This window comes from Pygoscelis adeliae, unplaced genomic scaffold, assembly GCF_000699105.1.
Source record: "Pygoscelis adeliae isolate BGI_AS28 unplaced genomic scaffold, ASM69910v1 Scaffold160, whole genome shotgun sequence".
Classification (NCBI taxonomy): domain Eukaryota; kingdom Metazoa; phylum Chordata; class Aves; order Sphenisciformes; family Spheniscidae; genus Pygoscelis; species Pygoscelis adeliae.
This window is the reverse complement of record NW_008824035.1, coordinates 2,158,937-2,168,976: the sequence shown is the minus strand read 5'-3', so window position 1 is coordinate 2,168,976 and position 10,040 is coordinate 2,158,937. Positions and strand designations below refer to the sequence as shown.

General features: G+C 44.9%; 1 protein-coding gene across 1 annotated transcript in view; it reads left to right on the top strand.

Annotated features, from left to right (window-relative positions):
- The window catches only part of SATB2 (SATB homeobox 2), a 118,932-nt gene that overhangs the window by 83,053 nt on the left and 25,839 nt on the right, over positions 1–10,040 (top strand). The window contains exon 9 of the mRNA XM_009331567.1: positions 802–957. Within this exon, the coding sequence (XP_009329842.1) occupies positions 802–957 (156 nt within the window). The remainder of the gene's footprint in view (positions 1–801; positions 958–10,040) is intronic.

The following is a 10,040-nucleotide window of genomic DNA, read 5'->3' as shown; positions in this document are numbered from 1 at the left end:
AAGCCTTGTAGGGGTAGTCCAGCCCGGGGAAAGTACTGGCAGCATCCGTTATTGTCCTTCATTTGTCACAGAAGCTGATGGGAAATCATTCAATTAAAAGGAGTGCAGCGGAATACACAAAATCTCAATATGAGTTTAGGAGAATGAGGGCAGCACATCAAAGGCATGCCAAAGCCCAGCTTTATGAAATGATTTTTTTTTTTTTTTTTTTTTCATTTCCACTGATTTCCTAGGTGAAATTAGGTGACTGTCTGGCTAGCATAATGATGATAAGGCTGGGAAACCATACATACTCAAATGACATACGTATAGTTTTAATAAAGGATGAGGGAGACTTGAGGGAGTGCATTAAATTGAGTAATAATTTATTATTTAGAGACCTCTACCCATTTACTCATTTTTGCTGGGAGAATTGGCTCTTCCTCCAAGGTGTAGGCCACTTCTAGAGAGGGGGGAGAAGGTAGGGGCTGGTGCCACTGCTGCAGTAGCTAGCTGGCAAAGCCAACTTCAGCAACTGCCTGCAGCCGAGTGCCGCGGCTACCTATCCTGTTGTTGAGCTGCTCAATAAACATGCTGGGAGAGGGAGAGGGGGAGAGTTGACAGGGCCTTGCATGTCCTATAGGAATGCACTGCAATTATTTCCAATCACAATTAACCTGATTAGAATAATGGACAGGAAGTGTCCCTCTGTAGCTAATGCAGTTTGGCATCAGCTGACTGAAATCCTTTGATAATTTCTGCACAGATGGCTGGGCTGAAAGCAGCACTTTTTTAATTATTATTTTCATGGTCTCTTGGTAGGCCAAAACCTCGACACCAACAACAGACCTCCCCATTAAGGCGGACGGCGCCAACGTCAACATCACAGCTGCCATTTATGATGAGATCCAACAGGAGATGAAAAGGGCCAAGGTATCTCAAGCTCTCTTTGCCAAAGTGGCTGCCAATAAAAGTCAGGTGAGTGGTAGAGGGGATTTTGTTGTTGCGGGGCTTTTTGGGGTTTTGTTTTTAAAGCAAACTCTGGGGCTGGAACTAGACCCATCTCCTCCTCCCAACAATAAAAATACATCTGTTCCTACAATAGTAATAATCTTCATCTCTGGGGAACCTGTCGTGTTTTTGGCTTTTGCCTGCTTAAGTGGTTTCCTTTTCCCTTTTAAAATAGGCTGAGGAAAGGATCAGCTCACAGCCAAGCTTTTTCTCCCCTTTTGTACAAACACGCATGTCTTTTCCCACTTGTGGTATATAACTTACACCTCTGCTAGTGGGACAAGGACCATTCAAAATGATGGTATCTTTCTCATTTGGCAGGTAAAGAAATTGTTTTCTTAAGTGATTAACTGAGGGAAGGCAATGGGAAACCGCATATTAGGCAGGTGTTTCCTTTTTTTTGCATGTTGTATGTGCCGCATATGGTATTGCCATGTGAATAATTCACATCAGATCCAATCATTTTTACAAAAAGGCATGAGAGGGCAATGCAGTGAGTTCTCCTGGATTAATTTCTACCTTAGGTGTAAAAAATACATGCGGGCAAACCTAGGTCAGGTGAAATTCTTGAAGAGAATCCATTAATTTAAAAATTTCATCCAACTCTTTAAAAAAATATAATGCACCAGAAGGGATTTTATGGAAAGGAGGACAGACAGAATTTTTTGTAGGAAGGGCAGCAAGTGGATTGGAGACTGTTGGAAGGAGTTGTTTACGCAGTGAAAAGGGCTGCTTCTGATCCTGGATGAAATTACTCAGTTGTGCTAGGAAAAGGCATCAGTGTGCACAGAAAAATGCACAAGTGTGTCTGTGACAATGAGAGAGGGGGATAGAAGTATCTGGATGCATACACTCTGCAAAATACATACTTTGTTTTCCTCTGTGCAGGGAAACAACATTGTAGTCATTAAAGTAGATGTAAAATAAGAGGTTGAAAGGCGTATAAACAAAGCATCAAAGGCTACGAAAGCACATGGGAGAGCCTTGTCCTTGTTACAGGTATTTGTGCCCTGACACATGGAGGTCTGATTCATTTTTCCTTCGTCATTTAGTCATTCATTTTCTTTGCCTTTTGCTTTCTCTTGTCAGGGTACAGCAGTTACAGTCCGCAACCCCTCTACCCCCCAACAAATTCCCAGGCACAGTATGAAATACATAAAAGGAAAATACCATGGAACCCTCTTAAACTGTTAAATGCATAAAAATCTCATGTACCACATGGCAAAATATAATGAGAACTGGAGCTGTTAAACGAATAAAGCTGTTAAAAGCGTAATGCCACTTGGCACAACTACTGTGCATTTAACGGTTTTCCACTGTGTAATAAATGACATATGTGGTAAACGTGCAGTAAATATAAAAACTGCACAATTGATTTTGCAAACGTGCCCCTTATTCTTTACTCCATGCAGATATCAAAGTTCCACCCAGAATCCGGACTGGACAGCTTTTAATAAGGAGTGTTTAACATAGACTTGAATGCCAGCCTCTCTGAGGCTTGGCTTAAAATTGCCTGCAAGCTTCCTGTCATTATACCCAGAGGCTTCTTGAAATAGAGAGGGACTGAACCACCCAACAATAATTTGGGTGGCTCACCACCTCCAGTCTTTGCCAGCTTGAGTGCGCTTCTCTGGCAGCGTTGCACACCAGCACCAAAACAAAAATAAGCTCCGTAGTCTTTCACGTGGAAAAAGAATAGGGCAGATTTTGAAAGCCAGATGCAAAAGGTTAAGAACAGGATCCACAAATGTTATTGTTTAAAGCAAAGTTACTGCACATAAAGGTTTTGTTTCTTCAGCAGCAGCGAATAAAGAAGTGTTTCTGAGGCTGATGTTTCTTTTGTTTCACAGCCCTGCCAAAGCAATACTGGCTCCCTGGGATGACCCAGCATTCGCCATGCTGAGATGTCATAGCGCTCTGCTGGAGCATGAAAGTGGTTTATGGGGGCACTGGAAGACAGGGACAGAGAAGCTGTAGCCAAGAACCATAGCGGTACGGGGCCTCCCCCTGCCCCAAAGCCCGCCTGTGTGCCTGCCCCCTGGCCTGGCTTGGTGTGCCTGTGCTGTCCCTCCACTGGCTTCGGTGCCCTGTGGCCAGGAGGAATGCCAAAAGCAAGGACACAGTTGCTTGTGCAGGGGAGAGCCACTGGCATGGTGGGATGGTCGGTGTGTCACCTTAGGTCTAAAAAATAGCATGGGGCTTTCCCAGTGCTTTGTGCAGGCCAGTTGTGCCAGCCGCGGGCATTTGTGGTGAAGATGCTGCTGACTTCAGCAGCTGAGTTACATGATGGGAAGCGCTCATTGAAAACTGCCCATGTTTGCAGAAGAGAGAGTTTGAAAGAGGGGAAAAAAGAGCTAGTCTGAGGGTTTGCTTGGACTCTCCGCCAAGGTTCGTTCACTTGCTGTTCTCCACAGGCCTGGCTTGCATTGCGTTGGCTTCCTCTATTATTCCCTCACCCCAGACTACTGAGAGGCTTCCAGTTTGCTAACAAGGCATGTGTTATGTTGGGCACTGCTGTTCTGTCAACAGCAATCCACGGTGCTGTGAGATCTTCACAGTTTTAGCAGCCAGTGAATCTCCGACAGGGCTGTTTTGACATTTTATACACAGGGCTGTATGTCATGTACCCGAGAGAGCATCCAGAGCCAATGGAGGCCTCATTTCATCTTCTGTCTTCGTACAGGAAGAGTGGTACCCACTGAGAGCAGTTATTGCAAGCGGCATCATCCAGCGGTGGAGTTAATTGACCTCTAATTTAACAAGTAGCCATCTTTATTCTTAAGTCATGGCAGAGTCTCAGTTCAGCAACTAAAGGGAAGGGCAGCTGCTGGAAACAAAGGTTACAAATCACAGAGCTCACAAGTCAACATAAATGCAAGGAACAGGGCCTCACGGAGGTACCAAGGTGGTATGGTGAGACTTCTTTGAGGGAATCCACCTTCATAAAGATCTCAAGCCAATCATTTTAGACATTGACTTATCCATCGCTTATTTACCTTAATATGCATTTTATTCCTTGCAACTTATATCTAGACATTTTTACTCTTGTTGTGAAGTGCTGTGCATCCCTTTGTATTTTTGAAGGCAGCAGGAGCTGAGGGGCTCAGTGCCCTCCAAACACAGCCTCCAAAGCTGTCATCCGATTTTAGTTGCCAGCTGCTAGTGATGTACCCACTGGACAGCATGCTTCTCTGGGGATGCCGCCTGCTAGTCCCCTTTGTCCTTTAAATGGCTAAACCTGGGACCTGTATTATCACGTTGGGAGTGTTTCTGAGTGTGGCCAGAACACCAGGATTTGGTTTGCAATCTGTGCTTTGGGCTCTCCTGGCTATATCTGATTCACAAGGAGATGGGTTTCCAGTGTGCCATTTCAGAGAGGTTCAGGTGGCCTGTGTGTCTCCAGAGCTGGGCAGTGGGACACGTAGAGACTTTGACCTTGGGTTGCTTCAGGTTTGGACTGTCGGCTTCTACCAGTTGTCCAGTTCTGCAACTGCTCTACAGTACGACTTCAGAAAAACCATTTCCCCTGTGACCATGTGCCAGCGCTTCTGTAATACTGTGCAGCAGCATCACCCCTCTGACCTCTGCTAGTGAGAGTCCTAGCAGAGGCTGTGCTGTGCTTAGCAGACTTTTTTTTAGTCTGTGCGAAGTGAGTTTAGGAATATAGTTCTGTTCGTAATGAACAGTCACTATCAAAATAAATAGTGGGCATAGCTGGCTAGAGCCCTTATTGACAGTCAGAGGTAGGGCAAAGTTTGTATGAACATGGAGACCGAACTTCGCACAGTTCTCCCAGGGCAAGAGACTCTCCTTAATCAGGCTGGGGTGGCATGGGGAAGCGGGGCACGTGCTGCTGGGGATCTGCCCCGGGCAGGGCAAATGGAAGGCTTTGACCTTCACCAGTCCAGTGAAAACAAAAAGTAAACCCTTGAAACTGAAATTCTTCCTCAAGGGACTGGAATTTGTTTCAGCTGCACCACAGTAAAGCAAGAGAGACCTCATGGAGCAACATTTGAAAAAAACATTAAGCTGGCGAAGCTCAGTCTCTGGTTCATATCTTTGCCCTGTTTAAAAATGAACAAACAAAACATAAACTTGACGGGAGAGGTGGGGGGGTGGAGGCTGGGGGCAGAAAAGCCCTTCAGTTGAGGCCCTTCAGGTTAAGAGAAGCCCAGGGCTATGGATGGAAATCACTACGACAGTTCCTCACCTTTCCTCTGACTTTTCCTTTTCATTTTGAGATCTCTGCCTCATTGCCAGGATTGTCTGGGAGCCTGTTCTCTGGCCAAGGGGGGTGTTAGCCCCACAGTAGGAGCCCATGCTAGATGGGTCTCAGCACCATGGCCACCTGCCCATGCCCTCACCTCCTGCCTGTGCTCCGAGAAGAAAATAGAGGTACTGCGAGAGCGATGAGCAGCGTCACTGGGGCAGGGTTAGCTCTAGAAACCCCTTATTTTGTCCTTCCCTCTCTTTCCTTCCCAACTTATGTTCCCTTGTATATATTTGATATGATGGGATGCCTTCTCTCCCCCTTTTAGCTTATAATAGGTATTTTCTGTGCCCTTAAACTAATTAGCTTCCAGTGATGATGAATAACAGCTAGAAAAAACAGCTGGTGGTGAAGATGCGTAGCATATATAGTGTATGCATATAGGGTACTTCTTACTGCTGTAGCATCTCGGTGCCTTTATGATGTTGCGAATCACTACAGCTGGGACATATCTGTCGTGGTGATATTTTGATGTTCTTGTTACATATGGAGGAAATACAGAAAGACATTTCTCTCCTTGACTGAACTTAAAATTTCTTTGAAGTACCTTTGGACATCAGCTTCTTTTTTACAAACTTCTACATGCAGTCACAGTGTGACCCCCATCCAGGACAGCATCTGCAGCGGTGTGTTAGCCTCTCAGCAGCTGAGCGAAGCAGGGACAGTTCTGGAGTTGGGGCTTTGCTCAGGAAGTCCTTGGCAGACCTGGGAGCTGATGGCAGGCTGCTTGCCCTAACCACAAGCCCACACTTCCTTTCCAGCGCGGGGAGAAACTAGTTTGAACTTGGCACTCTGGAAGTATCCTCAGTGCACAGCATCCTTCCCTCTGAGGCCAAGAGCTCTAAGCAGACTTGGTGTTCCCATGAATCTAAGATATGTCAGGGCTCAGGTACCTCATTCATTTTTTGGTATTTTTTCGTGTTTTATAAGGCTAGTGAGAAACTGGCCCTCATGAAAGTGCTTTGCATTTTGCCTTAAATTTTTGGGGGAGAAAAAGTACCGAGTGTTTCAGAAAATCCAGTCTATTGAGTGATTAACCTTGAACTGTATCAAAATGCTCCAAGTAAAGCTTCTCAGGTTCAGTCCCCCTCCCCCGGCCCTCATCAAGAATTCATTGAAGCCATGACAGAACTCTCCATTACAGTTAGTCTTTTATCCATTTCAGCTTTCTTGATTAGGTTATCTTGAATCATTAGGGGGTTTATTTATTTTAATAGACACTTATTGGATTCATGGAAAGAGAGTTTGGCGACTAAGGAACAAGAGCTGAATATTATCTGGCTCATTTCGCACTGCAGAGAGTCCCAAACTGAGCGGAGGGAAGAGAGGCTGAGGAAGTTTGTCCAGAGGACTCCTGTGATCCTGTGTAGAAAGGGAGCTTTCTCTGTGGAATGCAGCATTTCTTTCCTAATCTTTCAAGACTTGCGTCGATCATTGCTGCTGCTTTTTTTTCCTTTTGTCACATATGTTGACATTTTCTGCACTGATGATGTGGGTGAGGAAATGGCCTTTTACATTTATTTTTGAGATTTATTCCTGAATCACTCTTACTAAAAACTCTTCATTTGCCTACTCATGCTTTCACTGGAGACCTTAGAAAATGTCAGCACAGAAAACTAGCTGTATTATTATTATTATTATTATTACTATTATTATTAATTTCAATGTAACTGCAGGGAAGCACAAGGTCAGTTTAACTGCAGTTTAAGCCGGGCTCGAAGTGCCTTGTGGTCCAGCCTGAGCAGGCAGCCTGCCTGTGACTAAGTCACCACGGACACCCGACTGCCACCTCCTGTGATGGCTTTCAGTAGAGATGCTGCTCGAAGTGTAAGCATAACTGAGCCTGAACTCTTCCCACATGCAGCCTTGTCCTTTAATCAGAAATTTGGTCCTTGGCTGACTGCAAGCCAGCAGATCTGCAGGAAGCAGTTTTTTGGGGTCAGGATATTTGTGCGTACCTTTGTTGAGCACTGGAAAACCTGACCATATTGTAGTGTGGTACCTCTGGCTGCTGGAGCTGCCTCCCCTGCTCCAGGGTAAGTCTAGCAAAAGTGAAAGGGTCGAGCTGCTAAGAAGGGCTCAGGGATAAGTGACAGAGAATATGGCTCACGATTGCTGCACCAGCTCACTGTCCCTCAAGGGGGTTTGAGTGCGCCAAGGCTTTGGTGTAGTAAGCATGCTGTTTCTTTAACAGCATAAAAGCACAATGGGAATGGCTGGCTTCCTGCAGATTTTTGTTGTTGTTTGCTTAGCTATGTGGAAATGTATTTGATTAGGAGACAGAGAGAGAGGTTAAAAATAGGACATTAATATGATATTATTTGTTTTATCAAATAAAATGCTTAGAAAATGTTTATCTTGTCTCATGAGAACAACAAAAATAGAGGCCAGCACTTCTCTGCAGCTCTCTTTAATGAGCTAAATTGGGCTGCATTCTCAATGCCTCTAGAAGTTTTGGGGTGAAATGAAGGAAGTTCTGAGCAGAATTCCTTGCAGCCACAAGCACTGGGTGTGCCTGACTGTAGAGCCAAAAGCATCCTTTAATTGTGCTGTTTTTCCTCCTCTTATTTTTAATGGAAGACATTCCCATTTAAGAACCTTAGAAGCTGACATTAAGGGCCGGATTCTGCCACGCATATTGACACTGGCGCGTATCAAACTGCCCCGGTAACTCTGTGGCAGTCAAGGGGGCTGTTTGTGCAGTGGAGCGAGACTTGCGATGTGCAGAGGAGGAAGGATCAGAAACACAGCTTATCATGGATCTGGGGAAGGATGTGTTAGTTATTAGATTTTCAGAATACGTTCACAGAAGTTGGATTTACTTGTAATGCAGTGAGCTCAGACGTTGTGGATGAGTGGGGGGAAAAGGTGGGGAGATAGCGTCTCCTTCTTCACTTTTCCTTCTTCATGCCGATAAATGTAGCTATAGATGAAAATTCACTGTGAATGGCTGTAGTTCCAAGAATGTCTGCATGTTAGCGTTTCTTAAATGAAATAATTCTCCTGGAAAGCTCTGTGTAACATACACAGACTCAAAGAAATAAATAAAAGAAAATAAAAAAACCTGCAACCAAAAAACCCCAAGTTGAGATTTTTAACAGAAAAAGGAGATTTGCGTATTAATAATTCATGAGTTCTCATTGAACATGCACGAAGAAACGGTGCTATTCAATAGAGAATACTGTCATCTGTCACTGTTTTATTTGACATTTACACTTCTTTTTTTTTTTTGCCTGGTACTGCAAAACTTTCTTGGATGGCGTGCTAAGATTATTTAAATAAATAATTAAAAAAATCCAATGCAGACTTTTCATCTGTGCATGGGGAAGGCGGTTACTTGCAATCATAAAGAATGTGTGAGTAAACTGCAGCGCTGTGTTTTCTCACGTATTAGCCGAAGCTATCGCCTAATAAGCAGCCCCATAGATGGATAGATAGGGTCTTGAATGGATGGGCGAGAGAATGAACGCTTGAATAAATAAAGGGAAGGATAGGAAAAGAGCAATGAAAGGACAGATTTGGTGCAGATAAGTGTACACATGCACACAGTGGGTACGCATGTGTGTGTGTGGGGGTGAGCGAATGATGGCTGTTGTGAAGAAAGCTGCCACAAATACATTGCCGTTGCCGATGCAAAAATAAATATTTATAAATGGCGTTGGGGGAGATCCAGTCCAGCACAATGTGAGAGAAGACAGGGCATTTAGCACAATAACAATTCTGAGTTAGGCGCACCTTGCAATTTCTTGCTAATATTAGGCTCTTTCTGCTCTGTAGGTTAGTTATTATTTATAAAAATCACAGAACCAGCTGATACATTCATAAGCTAATTATTGTAGCAGCTGGGTACACATGGTGCAATATGTCTGAGGCTGTGAAGTATCACAGATTTCTTGGGGCCTGCTGTGGTGGGGGGTGTGCTGTTGAAGGCTAGATCCCTTAATCTGATCAGCCAAGCAAATACTTTGTGGGGAAACTGGATTAATATCTCTCTAAATACCACGGATGTGCTTCACCTTCAGAACCAGGCTCCTTTAAACGTGCCATTAGCTTATCTCCTTTGGGGAATGGAGAAGTTCTCAGGTGTCCTCAGGATGGCGGGGTCTTTGCCTGGTGCCTCCCTTTGCCAGAAATTAATTTGGTTTGCTCATGTCTGCACACATGGTCACACTGCAGTCTAATCTTTTCCCTAATAGCTCCAAGGTCAGGACCTCGCATGTTGCCAGGCAAATTGAGCGCTATCCTTCTTAAAGACTAATGGCAGCGAGTGCCTAGTCCATAATGAGGCCTGTAGTGTTGCTCTAAGTGATTGTAATGAGTGCTGATTATAACGGGACAGATAAATCAAAATGCAGCAGTTGCCGTCGGGCTAGCCGATCCAACTTCGGGAAGGGGAGGTGGCCCTGCCGAGCCCTCCCCGGGCTTTGCCGGAGTCGGGCACAGCGCAGCGCCTCGCAGCCCTCAGGAGAGCCTCAGGAGCCGTCCTCCCCCGGGCCTGCCCCGCGTGGGGTCCGGCTCCACCAGGTGCAGGGTTTTGCGTGTATTTACTGTTAAACGATTGGTCTTCGTGCTGCAGCATCCCTAAGGAGATGTTAAACATACCTGCTTGAAACATTTGAAAGAGTTCAGTTGGAAGACTTATTCAGATCACTACAAACAGGGAGAAACGGGAGCTTATTTTTTCCACAGATGGTTTATTTTCCATTTCAAAAATTATTTCCTTTGTATGGAGGAACCCCTGAGAAAACACGGTGGAGCTGGGAGGTTTTCTTCCTGTCTT